This window comes from Haemaphysalis longicornis, unplaced genomic scaffold (assembly GCF_048455015.1).
Source record: "Haemaphysalis longicornis isolate Haplotype H1 unplaced genomic scaffold, Haemaphysalis longicornis Haplotype H1 scaffold_9, whole genome shotgun sequence".
NCBI lineage: Eukaryota > Metazoa > Arthropoda > Arachnida > Ixodida > Ixodidae > Haemaphysalis > Haemaphysalis longicornis.
Genome location: NW_027526460.1, coordinates 157,094,365 through 157,114,017, shown reverse-complemented (window position 1 = coordinate 157,114,017; position 19,653 = coordinate 157,094,365). Strand labels below are relative to the sequence as shown.

The 19,653-nt window shown below is 47.7% G+C and overlaps 1 protein-coding gene across 1 annotated transcript in view; it reads left to right on the top strand.

Moving 5' to 3' along the window:
* The window catches only part of LOC144152539 (uncharacterized), a 111,713-nt gene that overhangs the window by 56,513 nt on the left and 35,547 nt on the right, over positions 1-19,653 (top strand). Inside the window, exon 6 of the mRNA XM_077683833.1 lies at positions 14,437-14,778. Coding sequence (XP_077539959.1) covers positions 14,437-14,778 — 342 coding nt within the window. The remainder of the gene's footprint in view (positions 1-14,436; positions 14,779-19,653) is intronic.

Sequence of the window (19,653 nt, the reverse complement as noted above, 5' to 3'; positions counted from 1 at the left end):
GTCGTTTATGAGGCGAGTGTCAATAGCTTCGACGCGTCCAAGGGACTCGCCACGATGCACGGTTAAGGGTGAAGAGGAGGTATTGCAGATGGAGATCATGCTAGCGCCATTTTCGATTTCAAGAATGGCGTAGGGGAGAGGGGTGCCCTGTCGGCGCATGAACAGATTAGAGGGGGTAAACACAACAGTTGCGGCAGGCACTATACCACAGATTACTGGTAAGATAACGGCAGAGGCTGGAGGGATTGTGGAGTCTTCGGCGGCGCACAGCTTAAAAGTAGTGGTTACCTTGTTAATTTCAGTACCACACATCGGAAATAAGGCGACCTCGGCGCGGGCACAGTCAATAACAGCGTGGTGACGCGACAGGAAGTCCCACCCCAGGATGATGTCATGGGAGCATGAGGAAAGAACGACGAACTCGACTACATACATCGCGTTTTGTACAAAGATACGGCTTGTGCAAACGGCTGAAGGCTCGACGTTATGCGCCGTAGCTGTGCGGAGACGGAAACCGGATATTGGGGTCGTCACTTTTCGTATTTTGCGGCAAAGTTTGGCGGCTATAACGGAGATGGCTGCTCCCGTGTCTACAAGGGCGTATGTGGTGATTCCATCAATAACGACTTCAATCGCATTCGTAACAGACAGGCCAGGGCTTCGGTATTTCGACGGCGCCGCAGTTCTTGCCTCCGGAACTGCGGCGATTAGTTTTCCTCCTGGGCATTCGGACGACGGCGCAGCGGCGAAATGGAACGACGACGTGGGGAGAACGACCGACGGGCATCGGGAGCTTCGCGAGGGGGCAAGCGATAGGGCGGCTCGGCAGGGGCATTGTTGGACGAACGCGGAGAAGTATACACGTCAGCAGCAAAAACTGGTCTCCGGTAAGCGTCTCCGGGCGGCGTAACTCGACGTCGGCAATAACGCGCTACGTGACCAGGAACCCCACAGAAATAGCATATCGGCCGGTTATCGGGCGTGCGCCATGGGTTGCTGTGGAGCGGAGCCGGAGGTGTCGACAAAGCCGGAGGAAGGTAAGGCGGTGGCTGCGGGCGGCGTAAAGGCACGTAAGCGGTAGGCGGAGCTTGCCGTGTCGCAACTTCAGCGTATAGCGGCGCCGCTACAGGCAACGGTTGCGGAGCAGCTGGCGTGGTCGGTAGAGCTTCAGCGACTTCTTCCCTAATAATTCGATGAAGGGGCGACGACAAGCAAGGATCTGGTACCGGCGACGATGGCAGGGATGTACAAGGCAGGAGAGAGATCTACCTCGCCACTTCTTCACGAACAAGCTCCTTGATGCGGTTCAGTAGCGACGGATTTTCACCAACTTCCAGCTCACAGAGCGGCTCCTCACGCTCCAAAGGGCGGCGACGAGTGAGGCGACGCTGCCTGCGCAACTCGTCATAACTTTGCAACAAGCTGATGACATCTCGGACGCTCTGAGGGTTTTTCGCCAGCAGCATCTGGAACGCGTCCTCATCTATTCCCTTGAGTATATGCTTGATGGTGTCTTGCTCAGGCATGGAAGGATCCACGCGCCTGCAAAGGTCGACCACATCCTCGATGTAGCTGGTAAAGTTCTCGCCGGTCGCTTGAGCTCGCTCTCTCAAAAGCTGCTCCGCGCGAAGCTTGCGAACCGCTGGCCGGTCAAATACCGCCGAAAAGTTCGTTTTGAATGCGTCCCAGGTTTCGCGATCAGATGTGTGGTTGAGAAACCATTTTTCGGCAAGTCCCCTCAAGGAGAAACTGACGTTATTCAGCTTCATGACATTGTCCCACTTATTGTGCGCGCTTACCCTCTCATAAGACGAGAGCCATTCTTCGACGTCCTGGTCGTCTGCGCCAGTGAACATCGCCGGCTCACGCTCACGGATCACCCCGGAGCAGATGACAGCCGATTGCGAAGGCGACGTCGTGTTTCGGGCGTTAGTAGTCATGGCTGACTCAGCGGTAGAGGGCAGGGTGCGACTCCGCAGCTCCAGGCTTGCGCGCCACTTGCGGGGTGAAGCTGAGGAGCAGGACGAGGACGGAATCCGCACACTCCACCAAAATGTAAGGCGGGTTTATTGCCTTGACAGCGGAAGGAAGGAGGGGCACTCAGAAGTGGCAAACGGATCGGTGGCCCAGCCGGCAGAATGTCTCGAGCACTCCACGAGCTTCATGCCGATGACGATGCCGCTGCGGTGGCTGACCTTGTTGCCTCGTCGTCGTCTGTACAAACCAGGTGGTCAATTCCCCTTGAGCGGGCATACGCCAATCACAAGGACAATGCTGACTGTTGTGGCCGCGTAGCAAATCAGTTGTTCGTTAGTGCTCGCATGGTGGCTGCGGGCCACTTGCTCGTCTTCCGCACTACAATATATATATATATATATATATATATATATATATATATATATATATATATATCGCGAATCAGAATGGGAGGATTGGCAGTCAAGAATGCCAACGAAAGCAGAGGGGAAGATGCGGTAGGTCATTGCAACCGATAAAGAATTTTTTTAAGAAAGAAAATAGAGAAAAAATGCCCACTTGGTAGATTCCCAACCCACGACCTCCAGAATACGCATCTGGTGCGTTGACCACTACGCTTCCGGCGGGCTGTTTTTCCTCTCCACCTTCTCGGGTATTTGTGTTAAGGGATTTTTTGTCTGCGCTCAAGGGTGGTAGCCAGCGCCACTCGGACTACTCGGGGTGAACGGGACGTTTCTTGTTTACCCCAGGGCCGTGACTCGAGCGTCTACGACATGTCGAGAGTGGTCGACAAGCGTTGAACCCTCTTAAGCTACCTATGACAGGCAGCAAGACTGCAAGATCAGAGCCCCTCGCTGTGCATGTAGCGAATCTGAATGGTAAATCAGGGGCTCGTTGAAATAATACATTATATATATAAATATATATATAAATATATATATATATTTATAGTATATATATATAGTATATAGTATCCAGGGAGCAGTTGAACTTTTGAAAATGGTAGAGAACACAAGAAAAGAAAACTTTGAACAAGGTATAAGCACGATTGTTGCCAACGTTTCAGCAAAGAGACTTGCTTTCGTCAGGGCAATCTCTCGCCTGGCTCGTACGCTTTATATAGGGGTAGGTCCCCAGGTGAGAGGGGAGAAGGAAAGCAGGAAGTGAAATGGAGAAAGCGGATTAGTTTGGGATTATGTCAGAGGAGATATTGAGGGGCAAAGAAGGTTGTATAGTTTAAGCCGCGAAGTAGGTCACAGGGGGCTCAGCCGGTGGTTGGTGTTACGGGAATTTTTGGAGAGAAAGGATGAGAGGGTGTTTGTTGACCCGCCGCGGGGCATAGAAAAAGGTTCTCAGAACCGCCGGAAGCAGACCAGGCGGTGAGAGTGGGCCTTATCAAAAACTATCTGCAAGCCTAAGGTCAAAAGAAAGGATAGATAAGGGGGGAAAATAACTAAGTCAAGGAAAAAGAAAAAAAAAACAGGGAGGGAAACCACACAAACCCACACACAAAAGAAAAAGCACTGACCCGGCAACTGAAATGGCAAGTGTCACCCACGGCAACATTCCTGGAACAGGCCTGTCCTGAAACTCAAAAACCAAAAGGTAAAGTTACAGTGACGTACGGGGCACAAGACCGCGCGGAGTAAAAAAAAATAGAAAAGAATAAATGAATAAATAATTGGTATTCCGAAAGCAAAGGTTGGAGGGAGGCGGGCGAGTATTAAGCTAGACGCTAAGAAATGAAAAAAAAAGGAATTAGGTTACCAGGCAAGGACCAGAGGGAGCGGTAATAGACTTTGGATAAGGTATATGCAAGACATTGCCTATTTCTGTATTCCCGGTGAATATCGCAATGATTCCAAGTTGCCCCTAGACGCATTAATTCCAGTAGCTTCCATGGAGTTGAATTTGTGAATTAAATAGGATTCTCGGTATTTCCTGTCCCTAGGAGACCTGAAGTTTGCCTGAAGTATGTACAACTTAAGGTCATAAAAATTGTGGCCTGGTTGGTTGAAATGCTGCGCTACAGCTATGGAGGATTTGCTAAGAGTATCTGCCCGGTGACCATTAAGACGTTGGCTGATAGGTTGACTCGTTTCGCCGATATACTGTTTGTGGCACATTGAGCATTCCAACATATACACAATGTTGGATGAAGTGCACGTAAAACTTGAATTAATCTTGTAGACATAATTACTGGCTGTGCTTTTTACAATGCAGTCGGTCTGCAGGTGCCTGCAAGTCTTGCATCCAGGGTGTCAAACCGGAACCGGAACCGAACCGAAAACCGGAACCGAACCCGAATTTTTGCCCGGAACCGGAACTGAACCGGAACCGTATTTTTTCTGCCATTTTTGGAACTGAACCCGAACCGGAACAAATTGAAGGAACCGTTCCGAACCGGTTCCGGGGCCTCAAAACTGTGATTTCTAGTTTTCCATCCCGGTACCCTACCTTGCATCCGAAGATATTTTTACCATTCGCCAGACGGCACCACGTAATATTTTGCATAGTCTACAGTTCCCAAGGCCCATAAGGTTCTGATCTTATTATTACCCTAAATTTAATGTATAGTCCGTATACATTATTAGTTTGCTTTAGGTAATGCCTACCTCCCCAAATTATCTTTTTGCATTCACAATAACTTAAGTTCGAACGCATATTCCGTGGCAACATATCATGGCGTATTCTTTATGGTTTCTATCTGCAGTGTGTTTAAAATTATGTAAAGTTTTCATGTTGTTACTTCGAATGCATCCGTGTCCGCTTGTGAAGGCCTTCAGGGACACCATCAACCATAAATCCGTATATTCCACTTATTTTAGTTTGAGTGGGCACTTATATAAAAACAGCACTGAGACACAAACACTCACAGTTCTCTACGTCACCATCACTTTTTCTTGTACAGTGCCGTTGTTTCCTTTGGTTACTGCCCTAGGAGAACATGGGAATTGAAACAAAAATTGGGGCCTTCTCATTTTCACTTTTAAAGTTAATGCGATAGCATTTCGATGCATGGATTTAAGTCGATTAACGCGGATTAGCGGGTAGACTAGGGTGTTTTAGTGAGATGAGTGAATGAACTAATGTGAATTAGTGGGACTGTGGTGTTGATTGAATTAGACGAATTAGCGGGTCAGTTAAGGCGGTTAGAGGGTTGGACCAAACATGATAGATTTGGGGTCCTTGGCATTTGTAAATTTTGCAGCGTTCTCTTTCTCGACCAATCAGAAAATTTATTTACGCACAAAATAGCCGGAAAGTTATGTGTCGACCACCTGAATGCTATAAAAGGCCTTTTTAATGCACGTATTGCGCTCTTATGTTATTTCTCGCGTACGATTAGATCTCGCAATGAAGTTAAAAACTAATTGCCTAATGCATTATTCACCAAAAGGTTCTCAAAATGTGTATATATATCAGGTAAGACTAGGAAGCAACTAAACTGAAAAAAAAAAGGAACGATCAACTGGTTTGATGCGAAAAACACCCGATAGCATTCTCCGATACCTTCTCTTTCTTCGTGCTACCATTCTGCAGTCTTCCACAGGTGTAGCATCTCAACCCCCGAACACAGCCCCTTCCAAGCTGAGGAATAGGCGATAGCACGTGCGCTTAGCCAAAGGGTCGCCAAAAGTTTAATAACAGACTCTTATCAGGAGTGGCGCAACTTCGCCAACAGTCTATTGCATGTTAAAACACTTCGAATGAACAAGCAGAGACCACCAACGAGACCAGCCAGGATTGTATGGGCACCAGCTCATACTGGCATCGCTGGCAGACAAGATCACCAACCTCGTGGCTGGACATTTGACCCGCTTAGCCAGCGCTGATGAAGCCCAGCCCGAGCGCTTGCATCCTGTACACTGACAAGGAAATTAATTAGCACTAAAGGCTCTCCCGTAGAACGTATTCCTTCCCGCACTAATCGCTAGCGAATAACCACGAAAGATTATTCCGTGCACTGCGGATTAACACCTTCCCACACATCACCAGTCTTCACCTCTTTGACGGGAAACAATTTTCTCCATTTCGTCGCTTCTGTGGGGAGCCTGGGAACCTCATACACACAGTAGGCGGCTGCAACAAGTCCACCCTAGATCCACCCAGCCTACACGTTTCCATAGAGATTTGGGAGAAAGCCTTGGCCAGCTCCGGCCTGGAAGACCAGTTTCTCTTGAAGCAAACGACTGTCGACTCTACCCCTTGAATTAGGACGCCTCTCTGAAAGTTTTCCTCGATTTATTTAACGTTCATTTTCCCTCTCTCTGCGAGGAATAATTACAGGTGCTTGTGACTTTACTCAGCTATTATCTTTCGTAGAGCCCAACCGCTCTCACCTACCGCTTAATTAAGTGCAATTTAGCAAGTTCCTATCTCCGGTGGTTCCCTACCCAATGTCGTCCTGTACACGGCGTCCAATGAGTCATTAAAGGGGTCCTGAAATACCTTCCGCCGATGCGTGGATGTACATGTAACCAAATAAAGCAATGTATTAGCAATCTCCTCCCGCAAGAATTTTGTTGAAGCGATGAGTATTAGCTGAGAAATCGTAAATCAAAAACCGCGCATTATCGTCGCGCCGCGTTTCCTCCTCCTTTCAACTTACTCTCCGCTGTTGACGGCGAGCGAGCCTTCCCTCCCATGATGCTGAGCTCCTCGGCGGTGACGTACTTCCGCTATTGCGCTGCTCACACAGCCGTCTGCTACGGGCAAGCTTTGTTGACACCATGAATCCCGCACACCGCTCAAGGCTGGAAAAGCGAACGAAAAATCTGGCCCCATGTGTGCGGCGGCCTGGCCTTGCCCCTTCGCGGTGTACGTTGCTGAAGTTCATATCGGCGGCGCGTGACTTTTTATCAGCGGCGAACTCGTAGCCGCACGGGGAGGATCCTGCGCTCGCTCCCTTGGATGCACAGCACACTGTTTATCTAAAAAGCGCCGTATCACATGTGGCCCCGCTGGTGCCGGGTCTTATTTTGTGGCGGTGGTAATTCCTGCCGGCGGCATGTGAAAAAGACATTTTAAACCGATACAGAATCCGTGCACAAAATGCCAGTTCAGCTTGGGGCGGTGCGTGGTGGAGAGCGGCAACGTTGGCAAAATATGCTCCGCCACGGCTCTGAGCTTCCTCGCGCTGGAGCAAGCACCATTTCTTTGACAATATCAAGCATCGCTTGTCCTGGCAACAAGGCACAAACCGCTCTAGAAGTCAGTTACGGTTGCGTGATCCCGGTTCAGCTTGGGGCCCCACCTCGCGGCATATGGGCACTGCAGGCATACTACTCACTCCCATTTGGAAGTGCGAGATGCGTTTGGCATTACAGGAGGCGATGGTGTGTGTGTTGTGGACGCCTTTGTTTCGCGATGAAATGCGACGTTGTGCTTCTGCGGGTGGATAGTGCTTCCCATGGTCTGGATTATCTTTTTCGAGCGGCGTACGACTCAACCTCGCATGGGGTATGTGCAGTGTGCGTGGCTGAAAGCCATCTCGGCTTGTGCGCCAGAATTAAGTGACTTGCTGTTCGTCCCCGCAAACCGCGCGCGAGGTGAGTGCCGAATTTACGAGGGGCAGGAGGAGGCAACCCATCGTCTGTCAATCGCGGTTCGGACTTGCAACGCATGTTGTGACGTTGTGTTCATTCGAAACGCATCTCTGGATTGTTTGGAAGGTGAATAAAATGTATGCGTCAAACCCGGGCATTCGGCTCAGGGCGTTCTCTGCGATTGCAAGAAAGAAGTGCCACGGGGCTTCAACGCTTTCTTTATGGAACGTACTCAAGTAAGAGAATATTCATGTCGTGTTATGGCCCTGTTGCATTCAATACAAACGGTTAAGCGTTTGTTTACACTTGTTTCGTTTGTCGTAAAATGTCCAAGCACTCCGGCACTCCGCTGGCAGATCAGCCGGCGAGCCGACGCTGAGCAGACGACTCATCTCTTTGCCGGAAATGCGTCAAAAAGCCGCCCAATAGCAGGATGTCTAGCTCATGACGAACATCTGGGAATCGATGATGTAGACGTGTGAAGATGGCGGCGTCCAAAAACACGAAGGAAAGGGTGAGAAAAAAGCGACAAACTTTGCAACAAAAGTGTGAGCTTTCCGCTGCGCGTAAAAGAGTAATACTTGGCACAGATGATGTTGACGACCCAATCTAACGATTGTGCTAGTCAATAGTGTGCTCAAAACGCCTTTCAGGGCCCCTTTAAAGCCGTTCTTTCTTTCTTACTGGTACGTTAGCATATGAAAGATAAGCAGAAGGAAACCGCTTTAAACGACACCAGCCACGCTTGACAGTCGGAAGTTGACGCCGATGCGGGACTGTTTTCGACTTCTAGCAGTGCTAATGATTTCGTGTTAAAGCTAAAGCGCCGTTGAAACAAGGGGTACATAAAAAGCGTAGCAGACCAATCAATTCATTTCAATGCAAAATTATTTGCCTTTAATTGCGAAAACAGGGGTGCATGCGCGCGTGCGTTCCTAGACATTTGGTGGAACCAAAAAAGATGGGCGCTCAGGCTCTCCTGCGCGCCAAAAAGACTTCCCGCTCGCCTGTAAACTACCTGCCTGCCTGGCTGCCTGCCAGGCAGGCGATTCCTGCGAGGATGCGTGATTTCGGGACGAGGGGCGGCCCGCCACGGGAAGCCCGGGCGGAGGGGAGAGGCGGCGGAGACGCAAAATACTGTGCAATGGCGGCACGCCAGGGTACTAAAAATTTTTTTAAGAAATTCAAACAATTATGCGTAGCATTTCTATGCCGCATTTCTATGCGTAGCATTTCTATGCCGCTTGTCCTCAGTGTGAGTTTCTACAGCCAATTTTTTGGATTTTATAAATCCTGTCCAACCAATTATCTCAAATGACGCTGCTATAATTACAAATGGAATATTCGCGAAATCTCCATTATTGTGGAAATGCAGGCAGTTATACGGTTTCCCATTTTTCTTAATTGCTTATTATTTTTCTTATTTTATAGTTCTTCAAAATTTCGTTCGACCAATTATTTCCATTTGCGCTATTATAACGATTACATTTGTAACTCGCGAAATCCGCCTTATTGTGGAAATTCAGGGTGTTACACGGTTCGCCAGTTTCCGCAATTATTTTACATTTTTTATTTTTTAAATTTTTATAAATTTTTCTCGACTAGTTATCTTCATTTACCCTATATAACGATTACAGGTGGAAATTTCCCGAAATCCTTATTATTGTGGAAATGCAGGGTGTCACAGGGTTGGCCAGTTTCGGTGATTACTTTTTATATTTTTTAGTTTTTCAGAAATTTTGTGCGACCAGTTATCTCTATTTACGCTATTATAGCGATTACAGGTGGAACTCCCGCGAAATCGATATTTTTGTTGAAATAAAAGGGGTTACACGGTCCTTGCTGTGGGCGAAGAATGCTGCGCATTAAAACGATTGTGGACGGACGGGTCGTCTGCTTAGTAGGACGGGGCAATAGGCAGTCTGCAGGGAGGCTGCCCATTACCAGAAGATTCTGGCGAAGATGCACCGAGGGGAAGGCGTCGGAGTGGCGAGACTGTGGCGAGAACGCATTATTTGGAGACGATGTGCGGCCCGTCACTTGTCGGCGAAGGGAGTGGATCACATGGATGCACAGCGGCTACGTAGAGCCATGCGTTAGAGCGCAGCCCTTAAGCACCCGCTCCTGTGGTTTCGCGTAGTCCCTCAGCGTTGGACTCGTTGTAACCGAGAGAACGAAGACGCCACCGAAGATAGAGCTGGCAGGAAAACGGAGGTTGCAAGTACGAGGAAAGTGTAAGGGGGAGGGTGTAATTCCGTGACCGTGCGAGACGTGCTTCACTGTGGATACCCTTTACGAGATGACGACAGAGTATGCCGCGCGCCGTCGTGCATTAGCTGATGACGCGATCACTTCCTGATGCACAGCATCTATGCGCCGTCGCCGAGAAGACTACAGTTCGCGCTGCACTCAAATTTCGCATTAGCGAGTGTCGTAATCGTCCGCCATTTTCTGCCTCAAGAAACCAACTGCGGGGTATAAAACTGCAGTGTTGTGATCCAAGAATAAATTAAATGAAATTATAAAAATTAAAGAAACTAAATCAATAAAAATGAACTTGCGGCCATAAAAAGCCGGGCTTTCAAATTCATACAAATACGCAGTCTTATGTGTCCGAGCGAATTTTTCATTTCGCTTCAGTTGATGTTGTAATCGTCGACCTACTATAGAAAACATTTTGCAGTACATTTTACAGTTAAAAGAACTCTTCAACACTTTAGATCAACGCTCTCACTGTTATCTTCGCATCTGGAAGCACTGCAAAAGATATAGCTATTGCCAGCACAGAGGAGCAGTGAGGGATTTGCTCGTCCCAGCAGATACGCCTTCCGTTTCTGCTTCGCTGTTGTGGTTTCATTTTAATGTCCCAACTTAAGGAAAGCTGGCAAATAGCCGCTACATCGCTGTAATGACGTCATTCCAGCGGTAGAGGAACGCCAAGACTGGGGAAGAGAGAAAAATATTTCAAGCAAGTTTGTAAGTTATCTGATGGGGACAAAACAGTACTTTTTGTCTGAGGGACTTTCCGACTCCCTGATCTAAGTACTAGATGTGTTGGTTGACTACTTTCTGCAAGCATTGACGATTTCGAACAAAGTTGAAAAAAGCGTTGCAGGGTTGCTTATTGTGATGGAAAGTTTATTTTTGGCCAAAACAAAACATTTGCACAAAAAAACCTACATTATGGCTACGTTTTTGACAAGGAAACCTGACAAGGAAACGAAAACCGAGCACAAAAAAAATAACAGAAAAAAACACGCTTGATTTTTTTTTCTCCGAACCCATTCGAACCCGTTTGAACCGGTTCGAACCGGAACGGAATGGTGTGCCGGAACTGAACCCGAACCGAACCCGAAAGACTTGAACCCGAACCCGAACCGAACCCGAAAAAGTTCCGGTTCGACACCCTGTTTGCATCTGGGGCGGGAGCAGCTGGCTATGACTGGTTGCTTTGAAGGCCCTGTTTTAGCATGCACTAAAATATCTTTTAGATTCCTATTTCTCCGGTAGGTAACCCTTTGAGCTTCCGGGAAAGTCTTTCTAAGTCGGTCGTTACTGGCTAAAATGGGGTAGTACACGCGCAGTATATTGTTTACGTTTGGGAGGGCGTTTGAAAATTTAGTTATTAGGTCAGGCGGCCTGGCGCTTTCGTTTTGTCGCTGTTTGTTGAGCACGTCACCCCTTTTGAGATTAGATGCACGTTGGTACGCCTGATCGAGCGAGCTTTTGGGGTGGTTACTGAAAATAAGGGTGGACTTGAGTTCATCTAGGTGCTCTACGTAGTCACTGTCATCACTGCATACTCTTCTAAGCCTGGTGGCTTGTCCTACAAACATCCCTTGCTTGTAGTGTATCGGGTGATGGCTTTTATAGTCTAGGTACTGCTGCCTGTCAGTTGGTTTTCTAAAAAGCCTGGTTTTAAGTTCACCGTTGTCTAAAATTACGGTAGTATCTGGGAAGTTCACTTCTTTTTCAGAATACTGGCAGGAGAATTTAATAGTCGGATGCGAAGAATTGAGATGAGATATAAACGTTTCTAGAGTCGCGCGACCGTGTTCCCAAATCATGAAGATGTCGTCTATGTAGCGGAGGTAAACCTGAGGTTTATGCGGAAAAGAACTTAATAGAGTGGCTTCAAGTGGCCCCATGAAAATGTTGGCATAGGTCGGCGCGAATGGAGTACCCATGCTGGTTCCAAAAACTTGCAAAAAGTAAGAAGAGTCGAATTCAAAATAGTTGATAGTTAAAACTAGTTTTAACAAAGTTATGTACACTTCTGGCGCATGTTGGTGCGGGTTCTCTGATAGAGTTTTTGAAATAGCTTCAATGCCTTCGACGAAAGGGATGTTTGTATACAATGCGGCAACGTCAAGATTAACAAGGAGGGTTCAACTGGGTAGGCGCCCACCCTTATTTATCTCTTCTATTATGCGGAGGAAGTGGGGGGTGTCCTGAACGAATGAAGGAAGAAGAGTCGGAATATCAGATAGGTAATGATTCAGAAAAAGATATAATGCTTCTGTTGGGGTATTTTTCTTCGAAACTATGGGTCTGCCAGGAATGTCGGCAGTGAACAATAATTCTACGGGGACTTTGTGGACTTTTGGGAGGAGGTAAAAACGGCCTGCATGCTTATTATTCGGTTTCATGAAGTTTAAGTCAGTGGTCGTTATTAATTCTCTAGATAGCAGATCTGTGAGGCTCTGAAGGATTTTTAGGCTGTATTCTTGGCTCGGATCGCTATCGAAGGGCTTGTAGTGGCAAGGGTTATTGAGCTGCCTATAAGCTTTATCTTTGTATTTTCCATAGGTAAAACAACTACGCTACCACCTTTGTGACTATGTCGGTTCTGGCTGATAGGCTATTCAGGGTAACTTCTTCCGACGGAGTCAGGTTCTTGCGTTTGTTTGATCGCTTGGTTGTTGCCAATATTTCTCTTGATACTGATTTTAAGTACAGATCTAATTCTGGAGATTGATCTACATCTGGAGTCCAAGTGCTAGGAGGGTGGAGGGTGCATTCGTTAATGTCAGGTGGGTCCTGCTTTTCCGAAAAAAACTCGCTTAGTCTCATTCTCCGAGAAAATTCGAAAATTCAGTGAGATCTTTATGTAACTCGTATTCATTAACACGATTATTTGTGGGACAGAAAGTTAGGCCTCGTTCTAGGATAGCTTTTTCGTCGGCATTTAGTGTTTTGGAAATGTCAATGACGTTGCTGGGGCCGGTAGTGAGGGAGCTCGTTTTTTCTATAGGATTATTGGCTGGGGGATGAGGTTCTACTAAAGCAATCTCTGTATCGAGGGGCAACATTGCATGACCTAATACTCCATTGTCCGGGCTATTGAAAGGCTGATTTTCTACAGTGCAAGCTGTAATTCGCAAGGGAAGCTGGTCACGTTGAAACTTAACCGCTTGCCTATTACAAAGATCATTTTCCTTACGATTTATAAAAAAATTGAGATCTATTTTCTTCTGCTCAGTTAGCGAAAGAGCTTCAATCTGGTCGTTGAAGAGGCTTAGTTGGCTAGTACAGTGGTCTCTAAGAATTTCTAGGAGGGAAAGCGAAGCATTATTGAGAAGACTTTGCCACCTGGCAGCTAGTTCAGGAGGGAGCTCACCAAGGGCACAACTCAGTTTTAGGCTGAGGTCTTTTGGGATCTTTTTGCTTTGGAGTATAGTATATATATATATACTTATTAGAGACAGAGGCACACGAGAAAGACGTAGAAAATAGAAATAAGTTTACTGACGTTTCAGGAAGAGGACTTCCTTTTTTCAGAGTACAGAATAAGTTCGTTTCAGAGTTTATATATACAGAAAATGTAGCAAGGGCGAGGGCAAGGTAAGAGAAGGGAGAGTTTGCACAATTGGGTCATGGTTGGTGGGTAGTAAAAGACTGAAGAGAGAGCGGGAAAAAAATATAAAAAGGATAATAAGAACACACAGTCACGCGGTGCGCACATGGAAAAGAAAAAGAGAGAAAAGAGAGCTGCCGCGTCATACGCGTGCACCTGCCTGTTTTCTTTCTTTTCATAACTTGTTTGACCTTGTCCTTTTTTTTCTTTTTTTCCCCGCTCTTTGTATACCAATGTATACTCATTTCCTGTCGAAACTGCCTGTCCTGCTGCTTTTGGGCGCGACCCTTGCCTCCCACGAAGAGAAGCCAAGTGTCCCATGTTTCAATGACCTTACCCTGATTCTTAGAACGGGTGTGTATGGACTTGATGTTCGCCCTTTGTGTGCATAGGTATATCTTCTTTGGACCTTCTTCGTTCTGCGTGACTAATTTTTCTTGGCCTTGTCAAACACGTGCATGGGAATACCTTGTTTTGACCCCTCTTTCACCCCTGTTGCCACGGAGGAGGGAGGAATTACCTTGTTAATTCTTTCTGTTTGGTTCTTCTCTCTTTCTTTCCCATGTGCGTACCGTGTGACTGTGTGTTCTTATTATCCTTTTTATATATTTTTCCTGCTCTCTCTTCATTCTTTTACTACCCACCAACCATGATCCATTTGTACAAACGAAACTCTCCCTTCTCTTACCTTGCCCTCGCCCTTGCTACACTTTGTGTATATATATAAATCTGAAATGAACTTATTCTGTACTCTGAAGAAAGGAAGTCCTCTTCCTGAAACGTCAGTAAACTTATTTCTATTTTCTACGTCTTTCTCGTGTGCCTCTGTCTCTACTAACCTTATTTTTTCGCGTTCTGGGTGAGTTTTTATCTTTCCAGACTATATATATATATATATATATATATATATATATATATATATATATATATATATATATTTGGATGATACTGAAGTCGCTATGCTGCCGTTCTTATATCTGCGTGCACTTTTCACCCAAAAAAGCTTTGTGCCATGAGTAAAAAGCCGGGCCTTACGTGTAAATCTGCCCGCAGCTCCCGGAGCCCCTTCCGCAATCGTGGCCCTTCCGCCGACGTCTGGGCAACGTCAAGGAGAACTGGCTGTCACCATTTCCGGGCCCATGGCGTGGAATTCGAAGCCACTCGGCTACCGCGTGCGCTGGGAGCCAGCCGATCCGCTCGAGGTGGCGAGGAGAGACTTTGATCTTGACGATACCGCTGACAGTGTATTAAGGCGGACATACGACCAGAACATAACCTTGACCCTCAAACCCGGACGGGAATGCACCCTCTTCGTCAGTGCCCGTGGCCTTGGCGACTTCGGGGAAGTCCTTGTCGGACCCGAGACGTCGGCAGTGGTGGGAACTGCACCCCTAGGTAAGCTGAAGTAACAAAGCTGGATAAACTGTGCCAAAATTGGCTTTTTTTTCTCTTCTCGGTGATCCCTGTTTTTAAAATAATTTTAAATATTTTTTTAGTACCGTTCGAGGTACAAGGTTAGGGATATTTCTCTCGATCAAACAGATTTAGATGAAATCTCCCCAAGTGGTATAACTTTCCGCGAAGAAAAGTTTGACATCCACCTGTAATGTTGCCGTACGGCTACAAAAGAAAGCTACACAACTGTAAGGAAAACTTCGCAGTTGAAAAAAAAATCGGGTTGCGGGATGAATTTACGGCTACATTTCATGTGGATGTGAAATTTTTCTTCGCTGATATTCTTCTATAGAGCTTTGCTTGTGAACTTACTTGGGCTACTCTGCCTATCAAATAGTGTTAGTCTTTCAGCTATCTGTGCTCAAATGGGCATCTATAAATATTATAGCCAAACTGGCGGTAAAACGCTGCGGTGTCTCTATCTACTGATTGCGGAATCATCTCATCGAATCACGCAAGGAATACTTGTTTACATTTCTTTTTCATATCGTGCATCGGCGTAGCACCACCACGAGCAGTGCGTGCACAAAGTGACGCATACAAGTGTGCACGACACGCCAGCACAAGCGCATGCAACAGCGTTCTCAAGTTGTGTTAGCGTCAAGATTAGCAGAGCCGTGCGTACGCACTTCCTCGCCTTGAATTGCACTTCAAGTTACAATACTTGCGCTGTCATTATCAGAACAAAAAAAAATTATCGAGTAGCGTCCAAGGAGCTTGCAGGATGCATTGAGCTCAAAAATAACTTTGAGCTACTAACATTTGTCGTCCGTTGTTCTCTATACCCTGTTAGCAAAGACTTTTTGATTCAGTAGAAACCCTTGAGGAGACGTACACATGCTTTTACAGAATATATGCATGGAATGCACGGCGCAATAACTCTTTATAAGGACAGTGCAAACTTTCCCATTAAGAATGGTGTTTTCTTAGGTAACACCATCTCACCCAAGTTATTCAGAGTGCCTAGGAAGACTGAGCGAAAGAAAACCAGGATACGAGTAAAAAGGGAAACATTTATTACATTGTATTCTTCAGTGATACCAGCGGTGACCTGCGACATACTTGGCAAGCTGTACTTAGGAAAGCCTTGTCGCGGAATTAAAGACAAATACGAGTAAGACAAAAGTAATGTTGAATACACGTTCAGAAAAGGCATCTTTCAGTCCGGACGATCTAATGCTATAAGAGGCGAACCGACTTAACTATTTTGAGCATGTTGTGAGCGCCGAGCCAAACCACGAGAGAGACATCAGAGAGAGAATTGCGATAGGTTGCATTCAGCGGCGTGGCGCGCATGCCTGTAACCATGTGTCACGGGACTCCGCTGCAGCGTAGGCATTTTGTGCGTCGTGCGCGTTTTCTTTTGCTAGCGCGCCTCCATCCTTCCGTGGTGGTGCGGAATTCTCAAGCGCAAGTATAGCATCACCACACAATGTCACTACGATTATTTCTATCTGTTGACGCCATGGGCGCGAATCGGGTGGCAACAGTGCAGACGACGGATTCCGGGCACTGCTTTTTTTGCGTGATGCGGACGCAATGCGCGACGCAGGCACAGCGGCACAGACATGGCTGTTTCCAACGTTGCCAAGCGAAGAAATCGCCCGTAAACATTTCAGTGAATACCATCGACAGACTAAACATCATTCGTCAAACACCCTAAAGTAATGAACAATCGGCCACAAAATATCACTAACAAAGATCGTTTACAACCAATTTGTACTCCCGGGTGGGAGTTATGGTGCGGAAACTTGGGGACTCAACGAGAACATTAAAGAATTTTTGCTGGTGATTACGATGCTCCCTAAAGCGAAATTTGAGTGCAGTGCGGACTGCTGAGTTTTCTAGGAGGCGGCGCATGGCTGCTGTTTTGACGACGTGCATCTCTGGGTTCTGGCGCTGGTGGCGCTAAACCTCTGCTCGGGCCGCTGGTGTAGCTGCAGCGGCAGACGAAGCACATCCTTCGCCGCAGAAAGTGACCGCGTCAACGGCGAACGCACGATGGCGCACGCTACGCTGGCGTTATCTCGTAGCGCGCCGCCGCCGCCTCGCGCAGCACCCACGGCATACCGCTTTCTCCTCACACTTTCGCCATACTCTCCTTGCCCGCTGTCCTCCTCGCTCTCTGTTCGGTGTCGCGTTCGTTCTCTTGATTCACTAGGGTCGGCGGCGAGGGAAGACGAGAAAGCACAGGAGCGGCCGCTCAACAGCTGCTCTCTAAAAAACTCAGGTCGGCCCAACAAGATGATTGATGGGAATAAAGCTTAAGGATAGGAAGTGAGTGCTTTGGATTAGGGAGAAAACTCCGATGGATGATGTGCTGAATTCAAAGGAGAGAACATGAGTTGGGGTGGACATGTAATGCGGAAAAGTAACACGCGGTGGACTACTACTGTATTGGAATATCTGCGGAGAGACAAAACCAAACGTAGGCAAAGACAGACAACTCGATGGAGGCGTGCAATAGAAAAAAATGATTGCGGCTTAGCTCAGCTGACCCTGAATATGCAAAGCGAAAGCTTGGCTTAGCCTGGCTAAGTTTTGGTTTAGCTTGGTTAGCCTTTAGTTTAGCTGTAATTGTTATACTATTCATCCAAAGCCTTCCTGTGTATACGGTTGTTGTCCCGCTTCCGGCGTGTTCCGCGCCGAACACCAAGCTCTTGCTCAGTCTCTGTCGCTAGCTTTCCGCGCTTGGCATTCCGGACCCTCTCCAGTAAAGCAGTTTGGCCGGCGATATCTGAGGGATGGTTACAAGCCACTTCTCAACGAAGGTTCATAGAAGAGATCATGCCCCCGCGATAGTCCCTGAAAATTTGGCTTAGGCTAGTCTGCCGTCTGGGCCAGTTTTTCATTACAACGGTGTGTCGCCGCAGCGATTAAGCACGCAAAAAACCGCACACCAATGACCGTGGCGCCCTCTCAGTGCACCTTGCAGCGCAGTCACCGCATTTGCCATTGAGTCTTGTCTTTAAAAATAAAATGGCTGTTCGAAATAAATATCGTTGTAAAATATTTTCTTCGCTTTATTTTCCTCGCCTTAATTATTTTTCTTGGAATTAAAAGTGAAAAATTAGTGTCTTCTGCTTGGGCGCCATTTTTAGCAGTGGTTGGCTGCACTCTTGGGTGAGAGACGATCAGAGGTATCAATAGTACAGTACAGTTCAAAAATTCTACACATTTATTCGGACCCTAAAAATGGTTCAAAGAAATATATTGCCAGGATAAGGTATCAAAGCAAGTACTTAATTTTAGAAAAATGTCTCTGTAGCAAAATGGGCAAGTTTACTAAGAGGGCGCTGCAGTCAACCGGTGCGCTGTCTGCCCGAGGATTTCATCCCCGAAGGACCTCGCTGGAGGCCTCGGACGTCTGACTAGCGAAGTTTCCAGGGGGTGTACTTTCGACTCGCTCATTCGCGCGAGTTACGTTTTCAGGCGGCGACGCAGCTGCGGAGAGCGCATGCGCCAAGCCGGAAGCAGCGGCGACCGCGGGTGGCGAACGATGTTGTCGGTGGAGCACTGCCCGGCGAGTCACGTGCACGCGCTACCTCACAGCTGCCGTCAGATGAAGGTCAAAGTCTCCGCGATGGCGAAAACGCTCGAGTAATTAGTAATTAGTAATTGTTTTGCTTAAAAAAACGTAATAGCAACGAGTGGGTTCAGACTGCTCAGGATATGGGCAATTTGCAGTCAGCAGAAGAGGAATTACTTTAGTCTGTGCGAGTTGACACATTCGTTGGTAGAGTGCAGCTGTAACGTGTCCACTGTTTCTTAAACAAAGTTCGAACTTTTGCCCACCAATAGACGCCTAGAATAAACGTTAGGTTTTTCAAAAGTTGACTACCTTGTACTCCAACAGGCTTAAATATCGCAGCCCATGAGAGTTTAGTTAAAATTGTTTTGAGCAGTCACCTTTTCGGTCTGAAACTTGTGGGGATCTTAATTGGGACTACTCCCAATTACGCGAGCACGTAGCCCGCGATCCCCTCTCCCCGAGGGGCGAGGATAGCCCCTCGCGCCCTCTCCCTGCAAGGGGGTACGGGCTGACCAATGTGCGCCGGCCCGTGGGCCACGTGGGGCGTGACGTAGGGGCCCCGCCGAGGGGCTCGCGGCGGCGGGCGCGCGCTTCGGTCGGACCCGGGAGAGATTGGCTGGGTGCCGACTCCGACAGGTACTTCGTGCTTGCACGCTGCTCGCCTCGCTTCGGCCTGAGCGACCGCCGTTCTCTCACTTCTGTGAGGTCGGCGAACGTACCGGGAGTTGGATTTCTCAGTCAGTCTGGTGGTCGGTTCCGGTCATTGCCGGGCCCATCACCCGCAGCGTTTCGGTGGCTTACGCCACTGGAACAACAGCTGCCGAGTACCCCCCCTGCGCGTCGGGCTCTGTGGCTTGAAGCGTACGGTCGGCGGGTACCCCCCCCCTCTCTGCCCCAGGGCTAGGAGTGTAATACCAGGGCTGGTTGCTGTACCGTGGATTACCCGGAATAAAACCACGTTCTGAGTAGCTACTTCGTCTTTGCGGAGTGACTGCACGCGTGGCGAGGGCCGCCGCGGCCGTTTACGGCTTGGCTCGCTCGAACCCATGGTGGGCACCTTGGCAGGCTGCACTGCATTACAGAGGTGAGGCCCACAAACTAAACTGGAAATCCGCACGTTCTTGCGGATGATTACTTCTTAAACTTTATTAAAGGCTTCTCACGTATTGCTACCGCAATTCTGGCCGCTTTACGAAAACGCCCGCAATCGTGTAACCTGAAACGAAGCATAACAGACTGCATGTATTTCTTCTAATTTTGCCGCACAAGAACGCCCTCACCAT